Genomic DNA, 26,526 nt, shown 5'->3' with positions numbered 1-26,526 from the left:
ATAATAAACGTCTCATTTTACTTGTCAATCACAATACAATAATTAGCAATTGTTAAAAATTATTCGGTTTGCTATTGGACGAGCCGAAATAAGTAAAAATGCGAACGATTACAAACTTATAGATTCAGCATTTGGAAGCGCAAACGGATTTGTGCTGGTGTTTGCCAGGATGTGTTGCCGATAACTGGGAGTTTTGCAGTCGATCCTTAGCCGATGACGGCTGCTGAAGATGCTGGTGAGCGTTGCAATGCGATAAGTACTGTGGTTTTCTGACAAAATAGGTGAATCCGCCAAACATTCTAGGCTCTTGAATGTCAGAGAGCTGGTGCAGGGAAGCCACGCAATCGCCAAGCTTATCATTATCATCGCCGTTCCCGGGGACGGGAGAGTTGGTATCGGCGGAGCAACGAGTCAGATCGGCATCCTCGGTGGAGCGCTGCCGAACAGGCTCGTCGGGCGGCTCGACGGAGCCGAGGCAGGCGGCGGCGGTCTGCCGCCTGGCGTTCTCCAGGCCGTTGGCCGAGACGTTGCGCCTGGCGCCACAACCTGCAGGTGGCAGCTCGGACGGCTGGCAAAGGAAGTGCGTCCGGCAAAAGGCCTCGGCATCGGGCGCGTCGCGCTCCTGAGCGCCATTCAGTCGGAAGCGCGGCGCGTCGGCGGGCCGCGACTCGGACCGCTGCCTGGCCCTGTCGACGATCCGCGCGGCAGTGACGTGATCCTGCAGGCCGTTGTTGCGCGAGCGTGGCGCCTGCTGATCCGGCTTGGGACGCGGCCTCGACGGCGCCTCCGGCGGTTCGCCGCGCTCCCGCGCGCAGCCCAGCTCCTCGAGCGCCCTGGCCGGCTCGCGCGAGCGCGTCAGCTGCTTGGCCTGCTCCTCCAGCAGCCGGTTGAACTGGCGGCTGATGAGCGCCTGCGAGACGCCTTGCTGGCTCAGCGTCGACACCAGCAGCTCCTGGTCACGCAGCATCTCCGGGCTGAACTCCGTCGGCCTCGGCGCCAGCTCGCGGCTCGGCTTGTCGGCGCCCGAACGCGAGGCGACCTCTCGGCGTGGCTTCGGCTCCGCCGCGGCCGGCTCCGGCTCCGACTCCCGCTCACCGCTCGCGCGTGGCCCGTACATGTTCGACGTAGCTCCGCTTGGTCCGAGTGCTCTCCTCCGGTCGCTGCTGCTCGCGCGGCGGTTTCGCCTGCGGTCGGATTGAAGTTTCGCAGACGAGTTTGAGCTCGACGCAAAAGCTTCCTGCCACAACTGCGCAATGCGCAGTCGCTACTGCGCACCAAGCTCGGTCGGACCCCTGACGGATGAAACGCGAAGCTGCGTGCGCGTCGGCCGCCAAACGGCCGCTGCAACAAGTGACGATCAACCGGATCGACGGTGTTCGAGCCACGCTTGCCGCAATCGCTTCGAGGGCTGCGTCCGTATATCTCTTGACGTGGATCGAGCCATATGACAGTCGCAGCTAAACGACGTTCACTTTCCAGCTGCGCCTGCAATACGGAGGCGCGTCGCCACTTGTCATTGCTCGCTGACCCAGCGATCGGATCCTCGGCTACTCTTCGATCGAACGACTTTGTCGAACGACCAACCTCGTACTGCTTGGGCGCAGTTATTTATTTACACGCTTTACGAAAAAGATAATACCTAGATTTTATTATGATCCTATTAGAGGATTCGGTCAAGTATTATCCGAATCAGGCGTGGTGCCGAACTGCCTCGCGCTGAATTTTTGTTAGCCGAGTAAGTGCCGTTGCGTTGAGCCCGTCCGATGTAAAGTAAACAACGATAGAAGAGCGATGCCAGTAAAAACATCTGCTCTTTTTTCATTTTTTTGTATCTTAGATCATTTCACTGGAACACACGTACACAACTGTGACCCAAATTCTTAAATGAGATTAGCAGCGGTATGCTGGACGGCTTTTTACTTTCGTCGTGATTGCGTATCGCAAACGGTATTTGCCTTTTTCTGTTTCATCAGAAAAACTTTGCTCCCTCCCATCGACCATTGATATTCGACTACTTTGATATTTCTGGATCACTGACCAAAGTTAAATAGCTTTCCTCGTGTACTTTTCAGTCGTTGTAAATTTTGCGCCAAAATGTTGCGATTCTAAGATAGTTGAGCCTTCAACGAGACTAATGTAAAATTTATCATCCATTCGTTTTTAACGTCCGAAAGTCGAAAACTTAATAGTAACGCGAAGAGTTGAACATTCCGTGACGAAATGATCGTGCGCCTCGAAGATATCAGCGGACTAACTCCTCGATCTTTTGCGTGTTGCGCGGCTCGCGTTTCATACCATCCAGAAAGGTATTAGTAATTATACGTAGAGTCAACGCAGGCAGCCGATCGAGAATGCGGCTATTCGTCCGTACATGTTGCATCCAGTATCTCGCGCGGACAGTGGTCGACGAGTTCGAGCGATACGTTCGAGGTGCAAGATCGTTGTACGATGAAGCGACGACGCTCTCCTTCCAAGTGAACGTTTCTTGGCAATAACAAGTAGATTCCACGATTGACACACCAGGAGCATACGCGGAGAACGTTCTCGAAAAGTTCTGGGTCGATTCTTGTCAAACCGAATTGTCCGGCGAACCGTTGAAAAGAAGTTGCAAGAAAGCCGTTATTAAGCCGAAGATCGATAAAAGGACCGAGTGCGCGCAAAGACTGGAGAGGAGTCGAATAATAAGGAGATTTCATTCGGATGCTAGATACAGATATATCGTTCAATAGAAGCGCTACAGCACCGAAGCGGTGGTCCGATTCAGCTGAGGCAGAATCCGGAGCCGTTGGGCGGCTGGGCGGGCACCCCTCGGCGGTTCATCCGGCAGGCGTGCTCCTCGAGACGATGCGCAGCCGACTCGTTGTCTTGGCGTCCAACGCTCCACAGTCTCTCGGCGGCGGCGGAGGCCCGCGGCCAAATCCTCGAGTGGACGTTGTTCCTGCGGGGGCAAAGAGGCAGAGAGGCGGAGAGGCGGCCTGGAGTGGCGGCGGAACGGGCAGAGAGGGGACACTCACTTGTCGGCGAACTCGCCCCACATGCAGGCCTCACCGCCCAGCACGAGGCCCTTCTGCCCCGGCTCGATCGCCGGGAAGTCGAGCGGGTCGCAGCCGTAGAACTTGAGCCAGTCGCCACCGCCGGCCACGTGGTCGAGGTACCAGCAAGCCGACAACAGGGCCGGGTGGCCGGCGCGCGTGACCGCGGCCATCTCGGCCTGCCAGGCCCCCGTCCAGACCTGCACCGCGGTGCCGGGCGCCAGCCGCACGCCGTTGTCGAACACCTCCTGCCAGACCACGGCCTTGGCGCCCAACTCGGCCGCGATGTCCAGGAGCCGGCGGACGTGCAGCTCCTCGAGGCGCTCGAAGCGCCCGCTCATGTTCGCGCGGCGCATGAAGTCCAGCACCTCGGGGTTGCTGCGCCAGCAGTCGAACGGCACCTCGTCGCCGCCCAGGTGCAGGTAGGCCTCGGGGAAGCGGCCGCGGACCTCGCGCAGCAGGCCGCGCATCAGCTCGTAGAGCTGCGGCCGCGCGGGGTTCATGGGCCCGAGCTTGCCGCTGGGCCGGCCGTCGGGCCCGTAGCAGGCGGTGAGCAGCTCGGGCCGGGCCTGGCCCCAGCTGCGCGTGTGGCCCGGGCTGTCGAACTCAGGCAGCACGCGGATGCCGCGCAGCCGCGCCTCCTCCACCACGCGCGCGACGTCCGCCGCGCTATAGGTCAGGCTGCGGTGGTAGGCGCCGGCGCGCGCCAGCTCCGGGTACTCGGCGCTCTCGTAGGGGAAGCTGTTGTCGTCCACGATGTGCCAGTGCAGCACGTTCAGCTTGTTGTGGGCCATGGCCTCGAGGGTCAGCAGCAGGTCGTCCAGCGGCAGGAAGTGGCGCGCGGTGTCGAGCAGCAGGCCGCGGTGGGCCAGCAGCGGCGCGTCCCTTATGCGCTGGGCCCTCGCCACCAGCTCCTGCGCCGCGGGGCCCGTTACTCGCGAGGCTCGACTCGCGCCGGCGCGCGCGTACTCACGCCCGCGTCCGTCCAGGCGGCCAGCTGGCTGAAGGTCTCCAGGCCGCGCAGCACGCCCCAGACGGAGTTGGCCCGCAGCGTCGCCGCGCCCTCCGCCACGCGCAGCTCGTCTGTGCGAAATGCAGCGCGGGGTCAGCGGGGGAGGACGAAGCGGGGCCGGCGGCGCGGGCGCTCACAGGACTCGTTGGAGGCCAGCTGGGGGTAGGCCTCGCAGTCGCCGCTCAGGTAGATCTGCAGGCGAGCCAGATCGCCGTCGTGGTCGGGGGCCGCGCTCGCGTTGGCCCGCTCCTCCCGGCGGTACCTGAGGGCGAGCTCGGCCTCGCGCGCCACCACGCGCTTGTAGCGGCCGACGGCCGCCTCGAGGACGTCGCAGCTGCTACGCTGCATCACCTGCCGAGCGAGGCGAGTGAGCGGCCGGGCGGGCGGACGGGCGCCGCGGGCTCACCTGAAACTGGAAGGCGCTCGGCTGCAGCAGGCGGTAGCGCTGCTCGTCGAGCTGGCGCTCGCGGGGCAGGGGCCAGGGCTCGCCCTTGCTGGCGGTCACCCAGGGCCCGACGTCGTCGTGCCACTCGGCGCGGCTCGTCCCGGCCAGCAGCAGCGGCAGCAGCAGCAGCAGCAGCAGCAGCAGCAGCCGCGCTCCGTCGGTAGCGCTACGCATCCTGAAGGCGACTGGCCGCGCGCTCGCTTCTCGCCGCGACGTCCGCTAATCTAATCGCTCCTACTCCGACGAGCCCGCGCGCCGCGGCCGCGCGCACGCCTCTTCTCCGCGATCGCGTACCGGCCGCTCGTCAACGCGGGGCGCTGCGACGTCGGCGCCGACCATCCTCGGCTTATCGCCGGAATGCGGCGCGGTGCTGTGACGCCTCTCGCACCTACCGCCAGGCTCTAGCCGTCCCGCAGCGCGTAGCCGACAAACGCAAGATTCAACCTCGTGGGCCAGGAGATGTATGTTTATCGCGACCAACTGGTATCCCGCACGGACTCGCCCCCCCGCGAATGTACACGCAAACAACGGGGCGCGTTTTGAAGTGGCCGGCCACGATATTTGCCTTCTCCGGTCTGGCCAAATGCTAGGCTCGAGCCTTTTGCGGTCAAGGGCTGCCATGATTCCGATCGTGCGCCGCAAGCCAAACGAACGCAGATAACGTAACGCTATTTACCAGCTGGTCGAGAGCAACCTGTTGAAAGTTATCGCGCTTTCATTGAGTCTTTGTGGAACTTTTTACGCTTCGGTTGTGGGAATTCAATGATCGTACGTTTCGACGGAACCTTTGAGGCTCCTACTTGTTTGGTATTGAGAACCATTCGCGCGGGAAACGAAGGATACAAAAATTGCAGTTTGGAAAATGAGATTGAGCATAGAAGAGACTTCTGCGAAGCTGAGCCGACTTTGGGAATGTTTGAAAGCTCGATATCATTTGATTTGATCTGCGTGTCTTTTGCACAGATAAGTGTACGCGGACTACTTAGGAATTACTTTATCACCAGTCCGAATATCGCGCACGGAAAACGTTTATTTATTCGCGTATCGCTTGTTTCAACGCTCGTACATTATGAGCGCTAGTAATTAATAAGGTGATATTCGCACAATCGAAACTGTCACTTTTTCGTTAATAACGTTTCAGCACGCGCAGCGCCTTTTCATTGTCCCGAATTTGACGAGGGTTCCCATTTTAGTGCGGGACTAGCATCCGATTCTCATCGATAAATCAATTCCCAATCACAGCAATTTTGCAAATCGACAGCATTGTCTAACTTGATCGAAGAAAGGAACTGTTTTTCGTTCGTGGTTGTTTTCGATTCGATGCATTCGTTCCCGGAAGCTTGTAATAGAGAATGCACTTTTCCCCGGATTTGTCGGTAGCTGTATTACTGGGAAAGTTCGATCGATGAATAGATAACAAGAAGCGCTTCAACATCAGAGGCACAAGACAACGATTGGCGTCGGAGCAGCTAGCGGCTGGGCGAAAAAGACCGAAGAAGCACGACGGCATGCGGCACGGAGACGACATCTAACCAGCGGACGCTCCAGCCGGCAGCTCGCCAGCGCGGCATCCGTCGAGCGCTCGGCCGAGGCGCCGCGAGGCGAGGCGAGGCGAGCCGGTCCGAACGTCGAGGCTTCCCAGTGCGCGGGAACGTCGCGTCGCCGAGCCCCGTGCGCATTGACTTTCGAAGCCGCGAACGGCGCTTCCGGACGATCGATCGCGAGACTGTCAGCCGAGCCGATTGACAGGCAGCGCTGCGCCGTCGGTCGCGCGGCGAGTAACGATCGCAGGGCGCGAGCCGCGCGGCAGGGGCCGGCGCGCGCAGGAGCGCGGCTTCGAACCGAAATAGAAAAATCGATGGCGCGCGGCCGGCGCGATCGCAGCGGGCGCCGCGGCGGCGACGCCGGCGCGCTATCGACCGCGGCCCGCGGGCCAATAATCGGGCGGCCGCGAGTCGGCGCCGCGGCGTCGGCGGCAGGCGGCGGCGGCGGCGGCGGCGGCGGCGGCGCCGGCGGAGCATGCGTGCGGGTCAACGTCACGGCTGCCGGCGCGCGCGGCTGGCGCCGCCAGTAGAGCAGAGCGCGGCGCCCGCTGCCGCACGCACCGCGGACGCCGACATGTCCGCGCGCGAGCTCGGCTACGGGGGCGCGCGCTCGCCGCGCAGCGGCCGCCGCCTCGGCGAGCTGCCCACGGTGGACCGCAGCCCGTCGCGCGGCTACGGCTACCAGAGCGGGCGCGTCTCGCCGCTGAGCGGCTCCTCGCGCAGGCTGCGCGCCGGGCCGCGCAGCGGCAACAGCTCGCCGGTCGCGATGGACTACGCGGGCGGCGGGGCCGTCGGCGCGGCCGCGTTCTACGGGGGGCAGCAGCAGGCTGGCCTCGCGGGCGCGGGTGGCGCCGCCGGCGGCAGCCCCTACTACCACGAGGAGCTCGGCAGCCCGCTCGGCGTGCAGCCGCCGGCGGCGCTGCTCTTCGAGGAGCGCGCCCGCAGTATGTCCCAGGGCGCGGGCCAGCACCGCTCGCGCAGCGCCTCCCGGCCGCCCATGTCCTCGCAGGGCCCCCGCTACGCGAGCCTCGACCGTGCCTCGGTCGGCCTGCTGGACCACGAGCGCGAGTTCGTGCCCATCCGCGACGCGGCGGCCTTCTCGCGCTCGGTGCCGCGCTACCTCGAGGATGAGTTCTACCTGGGCGGCGGCGGCGGCGGCGGCGGCGGCGGCCTCGGCCGGCCGCTCTCCGCGGGCCTGCACCGCCAGAGCCCGCACCTGCTGCGCGACGGCCTGGGCGCCGTCGGCGGCGGCTACATCGGCGAGCTGCAGAGCCAGAACAACGACCTGCAGCGCGAGCTGGGCAACCTCAAGAAGGAGCTGGAGCTCACCAACCAGAAGCTCGGCAGCTCGATGCACAGCATCAAGACCTTCTGGAGCCCCGAGCTCAAGAAGGAGCGCGCGCTGCGCAAGGAGGAGAGCACCAAGTACAGCCTGATCAACGAGCAGCTGAAGCTGCTCAACTCCGAGAACCAGGTGGGCGCCCCCCCGCTCGCGGCCCCGCTGCCCGCGCTTGGCTCGCTTCGCTGCCGCGTTTCCTGCTGCTGCCGCGGCCGCGGCGGGCGTGCGCGCGCGCGCCCGCGCCCGCGTATCTAGGCCGATCGATACGCCTCGTCCTCCTCGCTGGCCCGCGGCCGCCGCCATCGCTGCGCCCGCGGCGGCCCGCTGGCCGCGGCGGCGGCTCAGCCCGGGCCCAGGCGCGCGGCCGGCCCGCCTCGGCGCGCGCCGCCGCCCGCTCGGGCGCACGCACACGCGGCGGCCGCCCCATTGATCGCGCCGCGCGCTCATTGATTGCGGCCCGTGGCGGGCTGACATTGATCCGTTTAGCGTGGCGCTCGCACGCATGCCCGCTTAGAGTAGCTGCAAGCCGCTTCTCACGCCAGCCGACACGCTCGCGCGGCGCACACCTGAGCGCCCGACTAATGATCCTTTTCTGCACAGCGGACGCGCGCCCAGCGGACTTTGCTCCCTCGGCTATCGATCCCCCGAGCACCCGAGCACCCGAGCACCCGAGCGAGGCCCACAGACAGACAGACAGACAGACAGGGGGAGAGAGAGAGAAACAGAGAGACTCCCGCCTCGCGCCTCGCTCGCCGGACGCTCGTTGCCGCTCGTTGACGCTCGTTCCGCGTCCTCCGTTGGTCGTTCGGTTCCCGCGTGCTCGCGCGAGACCGAGCCGCGCAGCACGCGAGGCTGCCGTGAGAAGCCAGCAAATCTGACACTTGTCCGTTTCTAGGTGTAAGTAGGCGGGCCGCAAGGCCGAGCGACGGCAGTAGCCTCGATAGCCCTTACACTGCACACCTCATGCAACACACAATACAACCCCACTGTCGCTAGTGCGCGCCACATGGTGTAAGTACCCGAGTAGTGAGTAGGCCTGCAAGAGCGCGCGCCTGTGCGCGCAGCCGCGGCCGCCGCGCGCGCCCGTCAGACGTACGGCCTCGCCGCGCCGGCGGGCCGAGTCGCCGTCCCGCAGCGCGCCCCTGCCACCAGTGCTCACCCGTCGCCGTGCGACTTTCTTGTTGCAGAAGCAGAGCCTCATGGTGCGCCAGCTCGAGGAGGAGCTACGGATGCGCATGCGGGGCCCCAGCGTCGAGATGCAGCAGCAGATGGAGGTCTTGTACAACGAGAACGAACATTTGACTCGCGAAATTGCCATCCTCCGGGACACCATCAAGGTTCATCTTTTCATCCATTCTATGCCCGCGGTGTCCTCCTCCGCGTCGCCGCTCGCCCCGGCCCCCCCCCCCCCCCCCCCCCGCGCGGCTCCTTGGAGTCCCGCCAAGCGATCAACAGTGCCGCGCACTCGCGTCTTGCCCCCGCTCGCCCGCCCGTGCGAAGCCATCGAAGGCCCTTTGCAGTATGTCGCTTGCCGATAGCGCCGGCCTCCTCGACGCGGAGCTGCCTCTCCTCTCTCTCTCTCTCTCTCACTCTCTCTCTCTCTCGCTCTCTCTATCTCTGTCTGTCTCCGTCGCCGACCCGACCCCCGCCTCCTTCGAGTGGCTTCCTCGAACGGGCCGCACTGGGGTCGTGCGCGTGCTTGCGCGCTGCTCACTTGGCCTCGAGGCCGGCACTAATGCGTGCGCCTGTGCGTGTTGCAGGAGCTGGAGCTGCGGATAGAGACGCAGAAGCAAACCCTGCAGGCCCGCGACGAGAGCATCAAGAAGCTGCTGGAGATGCTGCAGAACAAGGGCATGGGTTAGTAGCAATGTTCGCAATCCGAGCGTGGCTCGGCCGAGCGCCGTTTTGCTTTACCGTTGTCTGCTCGCAGGCAAAGAGGAGGAGCGCATCATGTTCCAGCAGATGCAGTCCATGGCCCAGAAGCAGGTCTTTACATTCCACCATTCGCGTATTTTGCATATAAAGAAGCATTCTAGCATACTTAAGTGGTCGACGTTTCCTTTTGTCTTTGGTATACGTATCTCTCTCTCTTTTTTCGTCGCGATCCGCGTCGGCCGCCGCAGAGCCGACGCCGTTTCGCTAGTCCGATATGTTGCGCTTGTAAATTGCCTTTGAACGCTAGCCCACGGTGTTCCCTCTGGCCGCGAGCATTCCCGCTGCATAGCGGCGTCGTTACGACAGCCGGCGTTGCCGCGGTAACGACGCCCGCGCCCAGCCGTCCGTAGACCTAGCAGTATCGTAGTGGTGTGTCGCTAGTTAGCGAAAGTAACCGAGCCGTTCGCACGGCGAGCATGCCGCAGCGGCGCAATCATTTTGCACTGGCTGGCTGGCCGAGCCGTTCGTCCTTTGACTGTATCCATGCACGCCGAGCGGCCAACTAGTGGCCCTCCCCCCCCCGACACCTCCCGCTCCTCCGGCGCCCCCCGAGGTCGCCTGGGTAAGTGCGGCCTGTCGCTGACTGTCGCCCACTGCCGCGTGTCGTCCGCGCGCACTGCACTCTCACCTGCATTCGGCATGCGACCCGAGCGTCTGCACCCCTGCGACTACCAGAGATGGTGCGAGTGGCGAGCGAGGCCTCTTGCGAATAAGCAGCGATCGCGCAGTGGCTTGTTGTGCTTGGGCGACTGCGGCAAACAGCTTCAATATCCAAATGGGTCGAGACTCGTGACACCGAAAGCGAATGCAAAAGAAGACGAATGTGCGGAATGAGCTCTGCTTTGGATGTGTAGGCGAGCCTTGAGTTAGCTACTGTGTTTTTGTTCCGCGACGAGGCGGCGGTCCGCCGAAAGTTTGCGCTGAAAAGACGAAAAACCAAAAACGAAAAACAACGACCGGCACACAGAGAGAAGGGGAATGCAAAGCGTAGCCGATCGATTGATCAATGTAATGTTTGCCGTGCATCCTCGTCTGCATCGTGGCCATCGCCATCGTCGACCCGCCGCTCGCGTCCCGCCGACCTGTGGCCCCGAACGCCCATTACCATCGCTCCCCCCTGCCTGCTGGTCGGCGCCGGACCTGTCTGCCCGTAGAGTCAGCTCGAGCGCGGTAGATCGATAAGCAGGTCGCAGCATCGCAAGCCCTTGAGCAGATCACCCGGAAGAAGGGACCAGGTACATAGACGGCCATTGCATCGCTAGAGCATACGCACGCCACCAACGCCAGCGGCTACGACGACCGACAGACACACACGCGCACACCCACACCGAGCCCACTGTACCCGACGCTTTCCACTGTCACACCGCCACCATACGTACGTTCGTATGTCGACAGCAACAGCACACGAGCCTCGTTATCCGTTTGTTTGATTGTTTCTTGCGTGTACTCGGCGGTCCTTGTCGACCAGCGACAATCGACTCCGACAAACACAGATTACACGTCCGTCAGCTCGCGGACGGCGAAAGAACGGTGGCGTCGTCGATCGCAAGTCCAAGCCGAGTGACCTGCAGCTCGAGAATGCTCGAGAGAGGTCGAGCGAGCGAGCGAGCGAGCGAGCGAGCGAACGCGGAGGCATGACGGCGAGACGAGCAGTACAGAGCGAGAGAGCGAGTCAGCGATGGCGCGAGAATGTCGCTTTTCTTTCGTCGACCGAGAGGCTGAGCCACCAGAGACACCGAAGCGCGGCCGGCTGCAACGGATGTTTGAGCACTAACGACGGAACGCTTGCTTGTTGTCTGTCTGTCTGTCTGTCTGTCTGTCTGTCTGTCTGTCTCTCTGTCTCTCTCTCTCTCTCACTCACTCTCTCTCTCTCCTGCTCTGTCCCTGTCTGTCTGTCTGTCTGTCTGTCTCTGTGTGCGAAGGAGTTCAAAGCGACAAACGAGGTACTAAAGAGCCTGCAGACACAGCTGGAGCTCGCCTACGCGACGACCGCGAGCTCGACAAACTACTTGGCGGCGGGCGGTGGCGGCGGCGACGGTGGCAGCCGCCTCGGGGCCCTGCTCGAGACCAAGGACGCGCGCATCCAGACGCTGGAGCGCCAGGTGCGGCTACTCGAAGTCGAGCTGCAGCGCGCCAGGCAGTCGGGCGGCCGGCTGCGCGAGCAGCTCTGTCGCTCGGTGGTCGTCGGCGCGACGGCGCCGCGGCGCCCGCAGCAGCGCCCGCAGCAGCAGCCGCCCCAGCAGTCGCGGCCCGGCTCCAGCTCGCCGCCCCGACTGCGCTCTAGCCAGTGCCTCGTGCGCCACTACCACAACCTGCAGCAGCTGCAGGCCCTGCACGCCCACGCGCACTTCCACCGCCACGAGCAGAGCTTCAGACGCCAAGTAAGTGTCCGGCCGGCGAGCGCCATCCCCGGCCGGCCACCGCGTCGCCGCCACGCGTCCGCGCCGCCGCCGTCGCTGCGCGGCTCTGTGTGCCTCGATGTCGCTTGTAGCCAGCACGCCCCGCGCTGCATGGGGCACCGCATGCAGCATGCGTTCTCGTTTCAAAGGCAGTTTATCGGTCCGGCGACGTTCGGCTGGCCGCCGGCCCAAGCGCCGCGACGGACTTCAGTGTGCTTCCACCACGCGCGCGCTTGGCCGCTCCTGGTGCGCTCGCCGCGGGCGCCGTGGCCCAAGCGCGGCGCTGCTTCTTTATATACCAATGGCTAGTCGCGAGACGGCCGCGCCGTGGACCGAGGGTGCCACGAGCGGACGCTCGGCGCGGCCGGACCGCGATTCTGCCCAAACCTAACTCTGAGCCGAGTTCATGTTCAATAAGTTGATCCAAGCTCGATCCATTCTAGCTGACCGACGAGGTAAGGAGATCTCTGATCAGCGCTGACGCACCTTTCCTTTGCTGCGAGTCTCGCTCCACCCATCCCAGCTCCCCACGCCGCCCGCCAGTCGGACGTAAAACAAACTTTCTCCACTGATCAGTCGTGCGCCCAGCCGCCGTGGCTCGCCGACCTTTGTGTCGCGTCATTGCACAAACAAGTACTCACCCGACAAACAACAACAGATATATATCTCATCAGCCGCGGGCCGTCACACGCACTGTGTAGTTGTGTTTTCTTCCGGCATCCTCATCATCGCCATCCTCGCCATCACTCTCGGTGGTCGTCGGTCGGACCTCGCGTTCCTCGCAGGCGCCCCGGCGAGCGTCGCGACCGATTCGACGCCGAACGCCGAGCGCGAGCACGTTGCGTCCGCCGGTACTTCGATCGAGCAGGCCGTTCGGCCGGACGCGTCTAGCTCTCGATGTCGTCGATCCGAGCTAGTCGCAGGCTAGCTGCTTCGGGCCGACTGTTACCGATCGCCAGGGGTCGTTCGATGGCGCTTCGCAATGATGGCGGCACCACGCGTCCCCTCGACGGAAAGCATGACCGTGAGAATCATCCAGAGATACGAGCGCGTACCACACGGACGGTGTTGACGCGTGGCTTTGCTCGCGGGCTGTAGTCGTGAGAAATCCGGCCGGTTGGAGGACGACGAGTCGAACGAGCCACGGGACATCGAACGCATCGGCGTTTGGTCGACCGACGAGTCTTTGCTGGCGAGTTTCGGCGTCGGGTTGTTCGCAAGCACGAGGCGAGGAAGGAAAGAGAGATAAGAGAGGCCGAACGTTGGAACTGGCGAGCGAGACTTTGTGAGGAGAACTGGTGAGGAGACTCGAGTGGGGGAGGGTGGGGCAAGGTCTAGCGACGATCACGAGCGAAGCTCGTTATCGAGTGGATTCTGGATAGTCGGGAGTAAGACCGAAACGGTCTGCCGCTGCATGCTACGTTGAGCCTTGCCCGAGTACGAGGACACGATCATCCGCATCCGATCATCATCAGAGCTACTCGACTCTCCATGTCTGTCTGTCTGTCTGTCTGTCTGTCCGTCCGTCCGTCCGTCCGTCCGTCTGTCCGTCCGTCTGTCTGTCTGTCTGTCTGTCTGTCTGTCTGTCTGTCTGTCCATCTGTCTGTCTGTCTCTGTCTTCTGCCTGCATCCGTCCTTTTGCCTGTATACCACCCGATCTTCTCTCCCCGAGCAAACTCTGAACAACTGTCAGCGCGCGCACAACATACCAACTCTCTCATGTCAGAAGCGTAGCGCGCGAGCGAGCGAGCAAGCACAAGGGAGGGCGATAGGTCTTGATTAGAGGGTAGCTGCGAGAGGCGAGGAGAGGAGGGGAGCACTGCTAAGCTGAAGTCTGAATGAGAAAAGGTATGGTGCGGAGCGCTGGAGGAGGACGAGGACGAGTTGTCGATGATCTTCGCGGCGGACGTCCCCATAATCGGGCAGGGCTACTTCGAGGATGGCCTTGTCGCGTATTCGGACAGCCAGCTGGCCGCGAGCACGAGACTGAGTTTAGCTGGACGCCGACTACTTGTTTCGCAGCTGGACGAGCTGAGGACGGAGGTGCAGCGTCGCGATCAGGAGCTACTGGCCATGTCGGCCAAGATGAAGACGCTGGAGGAGCAGCACACCGACTACCAGCGCCACATCGCCGTGCTTAAGGAGTCGCTGTGCGCCAAGGAGGAGCACTACAACATGCTGCAGGCGGACGTGAGTAGTAGCGGGGCCGCGGGGCAGGGCCGGCTCGGCGCGCCTGACCGCGGCCGCGATCTCCGTGTCGCAGGTCGAGGAGATGCGCCAGCGCCTGGACGAGAAGAACCGGCTGATCGAGAAGAAGACACAGCAGGCGCTGCAGGCGCAGCAGGAGCGCAACCGGCTGAACGGCGAGCTGGGCGAGCTGAAGGACCACATGGACATCAAGGACCGCAAGATCAACGTGCTGCAGCGCAAGATCGAGAACCTGGAGGACCTGCTGAAGGAGAAGGACAACCAGGTGGACATGGCGCGCGCGCGGCTCACCGCCATGCAGGCGCACCACTGCAGCAGCGAGGGCGCGCTCTCGAGCCTGGAGGAGGCCATCGGCGACAAGGAGAAGCAGATGGCCCAGCTGCGCGAGCAGCGCGACCGCGCCGAGCAGGACAAGCAGGAGGAGCGCGAGCTGCACGAGCGCGAGCTGGCCGAGTACAAGATGAAGATGCACTCGCTCGAGTCGGAGGTGGAGAAGCTGAGCGCGCGCGTGGAGCGCGCCCAGGCGGAGAAGGACCGGCTCGAGTCGAAGTTGGAGAGCTCGCAGTCGGAGCTGGGCAAGAGCAAGGCCGAGCTGGACAAGGCGGCCTCGGAGGTGGGCCGCAGCGGCGCCGACTGGGAGGCGGCGAAGCAGCGCCTGGCGCGCCTCGAGCTCGACAACGAGCGCCTGCGCCACGAGCTCGAGCGCCACGAGCGCGCCGTCACGCCGTCGTACGCGCGCGCCGAGCGCGGCCTGGGCGCCGAGCGCGGCTTGGGCGCGGACGAGCTGCGCCGCGCGCAGACCGAGCTGCGCGCCAGCCAGGCGGAGCTGGAGCGCGCGCGCGCCGAGTCGCAGGCGCTGCAGGAGAAGCTGGAGAAGAGCCAGGGCGAGGTGTACCGGCTGAAGGCGCGCCTCGAGAACGCGCACAGCGAGCAGGACAGCCTGCGCGAGGAGTACGACCGCGCGCAGAGCACCGTGGCAAGGCTGCACGCCGAGCGCGACAAGGCGGCGGCCGAGCTGGACAAGTGCCGCGAGGAGCTCGAGCGCAGCCAGGCGACGCTCGGCAAGGCGCAGCTGCAGCAGGACAAGCTGCAGGCGCTGCTCGACAAGACGCAGACGGAGCTCGATAAGCTGCAGGAGCGCCTGGACAAGTCGCAGCAGGAGGTGCGCAGGGTGAGTGTCGCCACGAGGCCGCCGTGTCCCCGAGCGCCGCTGACCGGGGCTCTCCCCACTGTCGGTCCGCAGATGCAAATGGAGAAGGAGAAGATGGTCTACGACTTCGAGAACGTGCAGACGCAGCTGGACAAGACCCACGGCCAGATCAGCCGCATGCAGAAGGAGAAGGAGAGCGTGCAGCTGGAGGTCGATCGGCTGCAGGACAAGTACGAGAAGGCGCAGGTGAGTCCGCCCGGTCCGCCCGGCCCACCTCTCAAGCGCCTCTCAAGCGCCTCTCAAGCGCCTCTCAAGCGCCTCTCCTCCGCCTGGCCCGTAGAACGTCATGCAGCGCCTGCAGAAGGAGCGCGACAGCTTCCACGTGGACATGGAGAAGCTGCAGGAGCGCTACGAGTTCGCGCAGGGCCAGATCGCCAAGTACCAGCGCGACAAGGAGAACGTCCAGGCCGACCTGGAGCTGGCGAAGGAGCGCTGGGAGAAGGCGCACAACGCCCAGCAGAAGTTGGCGGTGAGTGACCGGCCCGCGTCCCGCGAAAGCCTTATGAAAGCGCAAACCCGGCGTTGGCAGCTGGAGCGCGACGACGCCTACACGGAGGTCGAGATCCTGCGCGACAAGCTGGAGAAGGCGCAGCACGCGGCCGGCAAGGCGCTCGAGGAGAAGGAGGCGGCCTGCAAGGAGCTGCACAAGACCCACGAGAAGTGCGAGCGCGCGCAGAGCGAGGCCTTCCGGCTGGGCAGCCGCCTCGAGGGCGCGGAGGCCGACAAGCAGCGCCTCGAGCTCGAGCTCGAGAAGCAGCTCGGGCTGGCCGGCAAGGCGCGCGAGGAGGCGCGCAAGGCCCAGGAGGAGGCGGGCCGCGCGCAGGAGCTGTACGAGCGCGCGGCGCTGCAGCTGAGCCGCGCCAAGGAGCACGAGGAGAAGGGCAAGGAGGAGCTCGACCGGCTGAGCGTGGACCTGGAGATGGCGCGCGAGCGCTACGAGAAGAGCCAGATCGAGCAGCGCCGACTGCAGGCCGAGCGCGAGAAGCTGCTGGCCGACGCCGAGCGGCTCGGCTTCGAGCTGGAGCGCGCGCAGTCGCAGCTGGCCAAGGCGCAGGCGCAGGCCGAGAAGGCCCAGGACGAGCTGCAGCGCGGCCAGCAGGAGCTGGACAAGCTCTACGAGAAGCAGGAGCGCCAGCAGGCGGAGCTGCGCAAGGCGCAGGCCGAGGCGGAGCGCGCGCGCCAGGAGCTCGAGCAGGCGCGCGACGAGCAGGAGCGCTACGCCGGGCGGCTGGGCCGGCGCGCCGCCGAGGCCGAGCGCGCCGAGCTGGAGCGCGCGCGCCTCGAGCAGGAGCGGCTGCGCGAGCGCCTGGCCGCCGCGCAGGCCGAGGCCGAGCGGCTGCGCGCGCAGGCGCTGCAGCGCCCCGACAGCGCGGCCGGCAAGTTCCGGCTGGAGCAGGAGCTGGAGCGCGCGCGCGAGCGCTGCGAGCGGCTGGAGGCGCGCGAGGCCGAGGCGCGCCGCGCGCAGGCGCAGCTGCAGGAGGCCGAGGGCCGGCTGCTGCAGGCGCGCCAGGACCTGGAGGGGGCGCGCGCCGAGGCGGAGCGCGCGCGCGACGCGCAGGCCAAGCTGCGCGCGCGCGCCGAGGCGCTCGAGGCCGACAACGAGAAGCTGCGCGTGGAAACGATCCGGCTCGAGCGGCTGATGCAGGCCGCGGACACGGGCCGCCCGCGGCCCGAGAGCGCCGGCCCCGAGGCCGAGCGGCTGCGCGCCGGCCTGGAGAAGGCGCTGGCCGCGCGCGACCAGCTCGAGCTGGAGGCCGGCCGCCTGGCCAAGGAGCTCGAGAAGGCGCAGCTGCTGCTGCAGAAGCAGGCCGAGGCGGCCGAGGCGGCGCGCCGCGAGCACGAGCGCGCGCTGCAGGAGGCGCAGCTGCTGCGCGAGGAGCGCGAGGCCGCGCGCCAGGAGCTGCGCCGCGCCCAGCAGCAGGCGCAGCAGCAGCAGCAGGCGGCCCAGGCGGCCCAGGCGGCCGAGGAGGCGGCGCGCCTCGCCCAGGAGCTGCAGCTGGCGCAGCGCGAGCGCGACAAGATGGCCGCCATCCTCGAGAACCGCGAGAAGCACGCCGACAAGGTGGACAAGGCGCGCGAGAAGCTCGAGGCCGAGGCCAAGCAGCTGCAGCTCGAGCGCGACCAGCTGGTCATCCAGCTGGAGAAGTCGCAGGACATGCTGCTCAACTTCCAGCGCGAGCTGGGCGCCAGCGAGGCCGAGCTGGAGAAGCAGCGCGAGGAGCTGCGTCGGCTGCAGGCGCGCGCCGCCGCGCCCGCCGCGCCGCCCGCCGAGTCGCTGGCCGAGCTGCAGCGCCTCGGCCAGCAGGTCCAGCTGCTCACGCAGAACCTGACGCGCGAGCGCCAGCGCGCCGAGCAGGCCGAGAAGCGGCTGCAGGAGGCGGCCCAGCAGCCGCAGCCGCCGCCGCCGCAGCAGCTCGACCAGCTGCGCGGCCAGCTGGAGGCCGAGCGCCAGCGCGCCGATCAGGCCGAGAAGCGCCTGCAGGCCGCCGAGCGCCAGCTGCACGCGCACCAGCAGCAAATCCAACAAATGCAGCAGCAGCAGCAGCAGCAGCCGCAGCCGGCCGCCGCCGCCCAACAGCAGCAGCAGCAGCAGCAGCAGCAGCAGCAGCAGCAGCAGCAGCAGCAGCAGCAGCAAGTCGACAAGCTGCGCAAGGAGCTGGACAGGGCGCGCGAGGAGCTCGGCCAGGCGCACGTCGAGCGCGAGCGCTTCCAGGCGCAGATCGAGATGCTCTGTCAGGAGCTGCAGCAGAACCAGCTGGCGCTGCAGCAGGCTGGCCAGGCCAAGGCAGAGCTCGGCCCCGAGCAGCGCCGCCAACTCGAGCAGCAGCGCCAGCAGCTCGAAGACAAGGCCAAGGCCCTGGAGGCCAAGACGCGCGCCGTCGAGGACAAGGAGCGCGCGCTGCAGGCCCTCGACGCCGAGCTGAAGAAGCGGCGCGCCAAGCTGGACCAGCTCGAGCAGCAGCTGCAAAAGGTCGCCGGTCGCGGCCCACCGCCCCGTGTGTCCCCGCGCCGCCCGTGCTCACCTCGGCCCTTTGCTTCCGCAGAGCGGCGGTTCGCCCGACAAGCGCATCGCCGAGCTGCAGCGCACTCTGGAGGCCCAGGAGCGAGACCTGGAGACCTGCCGGGAAGAGGCCAAGCGGGCCACGCAAGAGACCGAGCGGCTGCTGCAGCTCATCCAGATGTCGCAGGAGGAGCAGAACTCCAAGGAGAAGCAAATCCGCGACCTCAACGAGTGAGTACCTCCACGAGTAGTGGTCTCCCGCGCCGCCCTCGCGCTCACCTCCCGCGATCTCTGCTTTCAGAGCGCTGAAAACCGCACAAGCCAAGTTGAAAGCCACGGCGCAGCAGCAGCAAGACGTAAGTGCCACTCGTAAGCCCGTCGACAAATCGGCCTAATTCTCACTCATCGCTCGCATTCCTTTTTTCCTCGGTTCGACAGCAGGGCGTAGCCGGCGGCTTCTTCAAAGGTTTATTCTAAGCTCGACTCACATTCCGAACGTTACTTTCATTTTCGTGCAGTTTACAAGTTTTAACAGTTGAAAGCATTGAATGTGGCCAAATATATAGACCAGAGCAGAGCTCAACAGTCAAATGTAAAAAGACTATGTAAGATTATCAAGTAATAAGTTAAGGAAAAAATGAAAATGGAAAAAAGCCATAAAAAAAACAAAAAACAATGTTCGTCGAATACAACGGTTCTGCTTTTCAATCCAGAGCTCATCAAAATACATGTAATCATTAATAATTGACGGCTGCGGACCACTTCGTCGAGGTAAACGATGAGACGCTGACGCGCGACGGAGAGGAAGATGAAAACTGTTCAATGCGCATAAGCAAACCTGCAGACTGGCAATTAGACTGTGACTAGATGAACATTATTATATCGTAGGCAGACGAGAGCCAAGGAACGTTTGTCTCGTGCTTGCTTTTCTCGGTTTCCATAGACTTTGTTCGACGGGTTCTTCGGATCGTTCGATGCTCGCCTGGATGACGACCCGGCGCTGCTCGAAGCAGAGCGCTGAGAAACGAGCATCGAGCGAAGCTGTCTTGTGCAAGTTTCATTCCCCATCGGCGGCTCGAGTATACGAGAGCACACACAACGGACATTCGCGAGGCAATTGGACGTTACGCGACAACGCACTAGACAAGTTGAAAGGACCGAAGCCGACCGATCGCAACTGTTTCATTGGCAAAACGAAAGCTTTCAACGATCGTCATTGGCGACAAGGCCGACGGAGTGCGGCGACACCGTCTACCCGGAGTAAGTAAGCGACGACAGGAGGCGCGTCCACTGGCAGCTCGGAGCATCGCTCAACGGACGGACTTGCTTGCAGGCTCGCTTGTCAATTTGCTACCTGGACGCACGCTTCAGAGCAGTCCTCGCCATACGAGCTCCAGCGCAGTGGTCGAATGCTCGCGCGCTTGCTGGGCTCTCTCTCTCTCTCTCTCCCTTTGTCCGACGGGACCGCCAACCCGGACTCGTTGGACGATCCGATGGAGAAACGGAGCCTCCGCTGCGGCGCGCACGTCGTTACTCGTAAGCATTGTATCGGCGGGCTGTCGGCTGGGCGACGACTACTAACGACCACTGCTCCGCCGTTTCAGCTGGGCGCCGTGCCCGAAGGATCATCGTTCGCAGCGGCCACAACTTGCTTCGGCGATTCGACGGGCTCCAGGTGTCTTGGCGACCAATGATTACTAATCCGAATTGAAAGTGTCGGCTGTAAATTAAGAATAAGAAAGTGTTCATAGGTTTTACTCTCATGATCTTTGAATCTCGTTGACGTGAGTCTTCGTTTAGGTATTCGTTGGGCGTCTATGGCGAGCGCGCAAGGCGTTAACAAGTATAAAACAAAAGGCTGATACAATATTGTTCAAGTTTGAGCAAACAGAAGTATATTATTTATATAAGGCGATAAGCGAATCGACGATGTCGCGTTCGGTTGCACAGCCATCGGGCCGAGAGTGCGTGCGATTCCAGTCCGAGTAACCGTATTTGTACACACGAGTTTGTCAATCGACACGACACTTGATCTTTGCATTCGCAAGCAACCAGTTTATGCCCTGTGATCGATTCTCCCTCTCTCTCTCTCTCTCTCTCTCATCTTTGCACAATCTCAAACTTTCTCTTCGCTCGGTGCGCCGCCGGGCGCGCAGCGCTATACCGACTATCTTGTCAATAATTTCTCATCGTTAGCTAGTAAGTACAAATGGTATCGCGTGACTTTCTTCCGCATTAGACTGCCGACGTGTAGAGCTCGCCAAGCTTCGGCGCGCGGATGCGCGAAACGTCTCGTCGACCTTTTCATTTCTTCAATTCGATCTAGTCCAATCGCGCTATGGAACGTTGAACCAACCATTTCGCAATTATCGCTCATCTTTGCTAGTCCTCGAGATGATATGTCATATTTTTTTATTTGACCAAATTCCTTTTATACTGTAACTACGTTTAAGCCACACATAATCGCACGATAATACTCTTATACTACGACACGTTTGCCATATCAAATACCCCGAACGCCTTTTGAGAAAGAAAATGACAAGAAAAGAAGCCGCATTTAAACGTATTTGAAAAAACAAAAAAACAAAAAAACAAACAAAAAAGTCAAGTTTTCACCAAGTACTTCGACGATAGTAGGAATATTCACCAGTAAACTGTAACGCGTTGCTGCAAATTCCTGCACAAAGGGTGTACAATGGTTTTTTGACATTCAAACGCAGAATTTCTTAGGGCGATACGTTTCTTTGGTTCGTATCGCTGGGCTAAAGGTTGCTGTCGCATACGCGCGCGCGCGATCGAATCGATGAATTTTATCCGTCAAACGTAAGTCTCAACTGATCAGCTGCAATCAGCGATATACAAATCAGACAAAATATCGCGAAAAGAGATCGACTAATTTGCTGAAAGAATCGATATACGTAATATGATTATTGTTTGTTCTGCGTTTGTCTATGATTTTTGATATCGTTAGCAATGATTAATGCAGCAGTATTGCAACTAGTTGAGTTGAATAATCCGAAAGTTCGGCTAGGCAGCCCGGCGCAATGGGTCGGGTAAGCGCAATAGGTCTGAGGTAGATTAGGGAGGAAATATTTGAAATTCTTGATATCGGGTCCAAAAGTCGTCATTGTACAGGTAAAGGCATTAGTCGTATACTTGTAAATGTATGGCGCGCGCAGTCGCGTCTGTAATTAAGGTTTGAATGTGACTCGCGCTTGGCGAACATTAATTAAGCAATATATCACGCGCGCACATGGTCGTCCTGGGATCGGCCGGCATGTCGCGCGGCTAGCCGCGATGCCACGATGGTCGGGCAGCCGTCGCACCGGCGCCGTGGAATTTGGTGGAACCGCTCGAGGCTGACCGACGGCGGCGACGGCGTCGCGATGACAATAATACATGTCTGTTGATTGACTGTTGGCGAGCTCAGTGATACCGACACAGCAAGGAATTAAGGCGCTCGATGGAATTCAATTGTAGACTGGTCGACCGCCCCGTGGCGGCGATCGATCGACTTGGAAAGGCCGCTAAGCGTGTAGTAAATACGAAGCAGCCGAGCATGCGAGCGGCTGAGCCACGAGCCGATTGGATCGCACCTTGCGCGAACTCACGGTACGCGTGCGAAAGTGATTGTATTGCGTTATCATTTAAAGTTCGAGTTTGAGTAGTCTGTTGAAAGAAGCGCTTAGCTCTCCAGTTAACTGTACATATATATATGACATAGACCACCGGACTTGGTGCAAAGGCGTGGTGTGCCGAGTACATTATTGATTGACGAGAGGCTTATAAGAGTTCTATTCGAGTTATAGATTGAATTGTATAAATTTGGAATTCCTATTTGAAATCTGTTGCAAGTTTAGTGCGAGAGGTCGCAAAGCGTGAAAACGACTTGTCATCTTCGCGTGTAAAGAATCTACGGAGTCGTTGAAGGAGGGCAGAGTATTGCGCAGCGCTCAGTCGGCCGAGGGACGCTCGGCGAAAGCAGTCCAGAGGAGGCTAGAGCTCCAGTCTGTAGGCCCGTAGTCGGAATGATTTAGAGCCGAGTCCGTAGCAAGTATACATATTGTAAGTAAATGTGTGTTGCGATTGGCAGCGCGGGCGTCGCGCGGCTTTTCCGTTCTCGCGACCGCCGAGAGAGAGAGACACAGTGTTGTTTTGTTTTCCCCGGCGGCTTGGGCGCGCGCCCTCGCTCTCGACCGCAGGAGCGCGCGCGCTGCGTGTAAATACAGCACGGAGTTATCTTGCGTTTGGCGCGGGCCGAGTCGGCGACGCGCGCGCGCGCCAGCTGCGTCGCAGAAGTATATTCAAATGATCTATGCGTATAAATAAGAGATCCTCGTCATATCAGTCCTATATCATCGTGTTATATCGTGACTCTAATTCAAAAGTTAATTATTATATACCGTTATCAAACTATAATGCTGTTGAATGAGTATTTATTTATTACGACTGGCGCGCTCGTGCGCGCAGTCTTGCCGTTCGATCTTCGTTATCTCGACCTTCGCTCCATTCATTTCGGAAACGTTCGAGGAGTCGCCGTAGGCTGCGTTCCGGCAGAGTGCGCAAGAGGCCTCGATAGTCCGAGTGCGTCCTCGCTTTCCGGACGACTCTTCTGGCACGCATCGCACGCACCTTGCTCGCTCGATTTTTCAGTGCCAGCGGCAGGCCTATTTTCAGATGCAATGCCAAGCACACACTCGCAAACCTACTCGATGGCAGTTTCACCGGCGATGCCATCTCCGCCTCGGACTATCGTGGACTCTTCGCTGCAGATCTTGGCGTCAGGACTAGATGTACACTCAATTGTAACAAGTCGCTTCAAGCTGTCAATGTAGACTCTCATTCAAGCCAGGACGTAACTGCAAATAATTATATCTCACGAAATTTCTCGTTGACTTGTAATAGTAATGATTATAATAAAAGTGAACTTACGCTAAGAATCGTTGATTAAACTTGATTTCACGTTCAACAATGAACTCGTTTGCGTGCGTGCCAGGCGACAAAGCCCAATTGCGCGAACGCTCATCAGTCGAAACTTTGCCCGCGGCGGCGGTCATCGGCGAATGCTCAATTCGTCGCCGCGGCTGGAGTTTCGCCTCGCTCGGCACATTTCCGCTCGCTTCGACCCTTTGCACACTCAGGGAATATTCCTCTCATATTCTTTGTTCCCTCTCATTTTTTACTTGTCGGACACTCGATATAGTTCACCATCTGTTTCATATACGTATTCAGTCATTGCAGAATTCATCACCTTCTGCTCTTTTTCTTTTCTCGAATCTTTCAAACCTCTTTGAATCTTTGAATGTCATGAGCCCCGACCCATATATTTTTAAGCACGGCTACCTCCGTATTTATTTTAATTGACCACGTTGATCTTTCATATGTAGCTGAAAATCGCGTTACATTATACATTTTCTTTCATTTGAATTGAAAAAAAATCCTTATAAATAAAGTCGGCACATCTTGAGCCACTGAATACGTACAGGGAAATGGACAGTCCGAGAGGGTGGGATGTAAAAATCACATGGAACAACAATATTCCTTCGATGCGAAAAGGTCCACGTTGTTCCCTCTACTCCGTGAGTCATCGTCGATCACGCGTGCATCGCTGCTGAGCCGTCGCGCAACAAACCGAGCGGAGCAGTCTTGAGAAAGAAATCCTGCGAGCGCGAAGGCTGTTCGCGGCCGCGGACCCGGACCGTACTGCTGGAGCGCGGACTGATCCTACGGCTGAGACGAGGCGTATCGCGCTGCACTTTGCGTCGACCGCCCCCCCCCCCCCGCCCCCACGCTTCCACGCCCTGTCGCTCTGTCTCTCTTTCTCTCTCACCCGCGGCAGACAATAAACTTGGTTGTTTCATCGCGTCGACGAGCCGTCAGTCCGCGTCCACGGCCGGCCGCAGAACGCGAGTTCGCGCGAAGGTGCCCGGCGCAGGGGCGCGACGCGTGCGTAACGCGTAGACACGCGAGCGAGCAGGACAAGAGAACAGAGCGGACAAAAGCACAATATCGGATAGGTGGTAGGGCCAAGCACAATAAAAGTTCGGCCGAGAGGCTGTAGCGAGAGCAGCGATATTTTAAAGAGCGGCGAACGGCATTGTAAGTGGAACGTAGATGGCAAAATGTATGAAATAAAAGCATATTGTCTATTGTGAGTGTTGGCTTTACTTCAAATGAAACCTGTCCGAAGGGCGAGTGCAGCGTGGAGGCGCGAGCGAGAGGCACAGGCGGCGCGTGGCTGCGCGCGCGCGCGCGGAATGCAGCCGCCGAGCGGGGCCAGCGCACAGTCGAGGCCGGTCGGCGGGCCCGCGGCGCATCGAGTATGCGCGGGCCAGAGTTCCGCTGGCGCGCACGTGTGCAGCGAGGATCAGGTGCAGCGGCCGGAGGGAGAGGCCGCGCGGTGGCGGCGGCGGCGGCGGCGGTGGCGGCGGCTCGGCTCCGCGCGGCGTCTCGGCCGCGAGCTCAGTACGCACCGAGAGCCGGGGCCGAGCCGCCGTCGACTCCCCCCGCCAGCTCGGCTGCAGTCCCGCCGCTGCTCCGGAGCACTCGAGGCGCACTGCCATGGACGGGCGGCGCGCGCGGGTGCCGGTCCCGCTCGCCGCCGCGCGGCCCGCCGACTCCTGAGATGCTGTGCCTGAAGAGGAGACGCAGCTACAGCTTCGCGCGGGCCGCCCGCTGCTGCCGGAGGGAGGCGCCGAGGCGGCGCTCCGCGGACAGGTCAGTACAGCCGAGTCGATCGAGGCCTCTCCGCGGGCAGCGCGCCGTCGTTTCGCGCTCCAGCGGCGCTCTCCGTGGGAATCTCGGGTCGAGCGTGCGGAGCGACGCTCGGATAACAGTACAGCGCCGATCGCCGACCGAGCTCTCGCAGCCCGCCGACCTTGGGTAGGCCGTCGGGGCGCAGCGCGTCGGGGCGAGCGCCGCCGTGGCGGCCGTACCGTTATTAGTGCCGGCAGCTCCGCGAGGCGCGATCGAGCGCGCCGATCCGAGTCGTCGTCGGCGAGCTCCGAGGGGAGGCGTTCGAGTTCATCGCCCTACGCGCCGCGGCCTCTCGTTGCTCGCCGGTTGCATGCCGCCAGGTGCCTCGGAGCCGATCGATCCGCGCCGCGACGGCACCGGCGGCCGATAAGGCAACGGCGCCGTCGGAGGCGTCGGCGGCGCGCGCGAAGCCGAGTCACGAGCCGCAGCCGCGGTCGCACCAGTGACGTCGCAAGGCGCGCCGCCCGCAGCCAGGCCCCGGCCGAGGCCCTCGCGGCAGGTAGCTCGGCGCGCACGCGGCCTCGAGCTCCTTTCCGCGGCGCGAACCCGGAGCCGCCGATCGATCGCCCGAGTCGCCGCAAAAACCTCGCTCGCTGCAGCGGCGCGCGCTCGACTACCGTTAGCGCTCGTCGCCGTGATCCCGCCAGCGTCGGCTGGACCCGCGCGCGCCGAGGAGGTCTCGGCACTTCGTCGACGCGAGCGGTCCGAGGCTCGGGCGAGCGGAGGCCGCGCGGTTGCGCAGTCGCGCTCGGCCGGCCTTCGCGCGTCGCCTGCTCTCGCGCGCTGCAATTTTCGCCGACGCTCGTGTGCAACGCCGGCGGCAAATTGCAGCGCGCCGATCGTGTACAAGCGTCTGGAAAATAGCCAGCGAGGCGAGAGAGCGCGGCGCGCCCGTTCCGCGGCCACGGCGCTGCGGCGCCCGGGCAGGAGCGGATTCCCTCGCCCCCTTCGCGCCGAGACACTCGCCGCCGCCTTTGAAGTCGGACCGAGCAGCTGCGGCTACGCAGGCCGGCCCCCCTCGTCGGGCGCGCCACATGACACCGACTTTCCTCGCCGAGTACCCTCGGGTCTCGGCAGGCGTGTGCGCGCGCGATGCCCGATCCCGGCCGTTCGTCAATTCCTCGCTATTGATGCCGGCAACGAACTCAATCGCGCTGCCGATTAGCAGAGGCGAGATTCGTAGCGGCTGAATTGGATAATTTTCGGCCGCGCCACTCAAAGGTCAGCTTCTTTTTTCCCAAACGGCTCTTTCGCTTTGACTCGACGATCGAGCTGTACGCCAATTCTTACGACTCGCTATGTCGCGCGCCTTCGAGTCTACGTCCGACACTTCTCAAGATGAAACTAGCACGGTACGTATCTTTACGCCATTTCCGGCCGGTCGCAGCATGCGGGCACCTCGATGTCGCGCTAACGGCGAATTTTCAAAAACAAACCCAAGCTCATACCCTAATGCACAAGACATCGCGTTACCGTAGAGTACTGTAGCGCTCATCCTAACCTAACTAATGCGCCTGTTCTCTCGAGTTACGCGCTATTGACAATCTCTGAGTAATGTGGCGTACTCACGGTAACGTCGTCAAGGAGAGGCGAGCCTACAGACAGCTGTGGACACAATATGTAGAGAGAAAGAGATAGATAGATA

At 62.0% G+C, this 26,526-nt stretch overlaps 3 protein-coding genes across 11 annotated transcripts; 1 reads left to right on the top strand and 2 right to left on the bottom strand.

Moving 5' to 3' along the window:
- Positions 1-15: 15 nt before the first annotated feature.
- LOC131674645 (uncharacterized) lies at positions 16-1,544 on the bottom strand. Its single transcript, XM_058953447.1, has one exon. It carries the CDS (start codon positions 1,115-1,117, stop codon positions 125-127), a length of 993 nt encoding a protein of 330 aa, XP_058809430.1. The 5' UTR covers positions 1,118-1,544; the 3' UTR covers positions 16-124.
- A 1,101-nt stretch (positions 1,545-2,645) lies between these two features.
- On the bottom strand, positions 2,646-5,506 carry LOC131674644 (beta-hexosaminidase subunit beta-like). The gene is made up of 5 exons (XM_058953446.1): positions 4,451-5,506; positions 4,182-4,395; positions 4,006-4,115; positions 3,015-3,946; positions 2,646-2,938 (listed from the first exon to the last, which is right to left on the bottom strand). Exons 1-5 carry the CDS (start codon positions 4,661-4,663, stop codon positions 2,761-2,763), a joined length of 1,647 nt encoding a protein of 548 aa, XP_058809429.1. The 5' UTR covers positions 4,664-5,506; the 3' UTR covers positions 2,646-2,760.
- A 1,070-nt stretch (positions 5,507-6,576) lies between these two features.
- On the top strand, positions 6,577-23,616 carry LOC131674642 (trichohyalin). 9 transcript variants are annotated; one of them, XM_058953437.1, is made up of 16 exons: positions 6,577-7,507; positions 8,560-8,709; positions 9,133-9,229; positions 9,303-9,358; positions 10,462-10,542; positions 11,230-11,688; positions 13,729-13,896; positions 13,970-15,085; positions 15,158-15,310; positions 15,405-15,593; positions 15,654-18,095; positions 18,169-18,356; positions 18,427-18,481; positions 18,567-19,385; positions 19,459-19,661; positions 19,730-19,869. In XM_058953437.1, exons 1-14 carry the CDS (start codon positions 6,608-6,610, stop codon positions 18,600-18,602), a joined length of 6,090 nt encoding a protein of 2,029 aa, XP_058809420.1. In that variant the 5' UTR covers positions 6,577-6,607; the 3' UTR covers positions 18,603-19,385; positions 19,459-19,661; positions 19,730-19,869. The 9 variants fall into 9 exon arrangements, with proteins under 9 accessions (XP_058809420.1, XP_058809419.1, XP_058809425.1 ...); XM_058953436.1 differs by having other exon boundaries at positions 18,564-19,385; XM_058953444.1 differs by lacking the exon at positions 6,577-7,507 and adding an exon at positions 8,161-8,383 and having other exon boundaries at positions 18,564-19,385.
- The last annotated feature ends 2,910 nt before the right edge of the window (positions 23,617-26,526 follow it).

The sequence above is a fragment of the Phymastichus coffea genome, unplaced genomic scaffold (genome assembly GCF_024137745.1).
Source record: "Phymastichus coffea isolate CEN01 unplaced genomic scaffold, Cenicafe_Pcof_1.1 PCOF00272, whole genome shotgun sequence".
NCBI classification, from domain to species: Eukaryota; Metazoa; Arthropoda; class Insecta; order Hymenoptera; family Eulophidae; genus Phymastichus; species Phymastichus coffea.
Note: the sequence above shows the minus strand (reverse complement) of the source record. Positions and strands in the feature narration are given on the sequence as shown.

What these genes read in the sequence shown, in the direction of transcription:
- LOC131674645 (XM_058953447.1), bottom strand. Translation starts at nt 1,117, where the DNA reads ATGTACGGGCCACGCGCGAGCGGTGAGCGGGAGTCGGAGCCGGAGCCG.
- LOC131674644 (XM_058953446.1), bottom strand. Translation starts at nt 4,663, where the DNA reads ATGCGTAGCGCTACCGACGGAGCGCGGCTGCTGCTGCTGCTGCTGCTG. An exon ending in GCTGGCCTCCAACGAGTCCT is followed by an intron (nt 4,116 to 4,181) that starts GTGAGCGCCCGC and finishes CATTTCGCACAG; the next exon opens with ACGAGCTGCGCGTGGCGGAG. An exon ending in CCGCCTGGACGGACGCGGGC is followed by an intron (nt 3,947 to 4,005) that starts GTGAGTACGCGC and finishes CCCGCGGCGCAG; the next exon opens with GAGCTGGTGGCGAGGGCCCA.
- LOC131674642 (XM_058953436.1), top strand. Translation starts at nt 6,608, where the DNA reads ATGTCCGCGCGCGAGCTCGGCTACGGGGGCGCGCGCTCGCCGCGCAGC. An exon ending in ACAACATGCTGCAGGCGGAC is followed by an intron (nt 13,897 to 13,969) that starts GTGAGTAGTAGC and finishes TCCGTGTCGCAG; the next exon opens with GTCGAGGAGATGCGCCAGCG. An exon ending in ACGCCCAGCAGAAGTTGGCG is followed by an intron (nt 15,594 to 15,653) that starts GTGAGTGACCGG and finishes CGGCGTTGGCAG; the next exon opens with CTGGAGCGCGACGACGCCTA.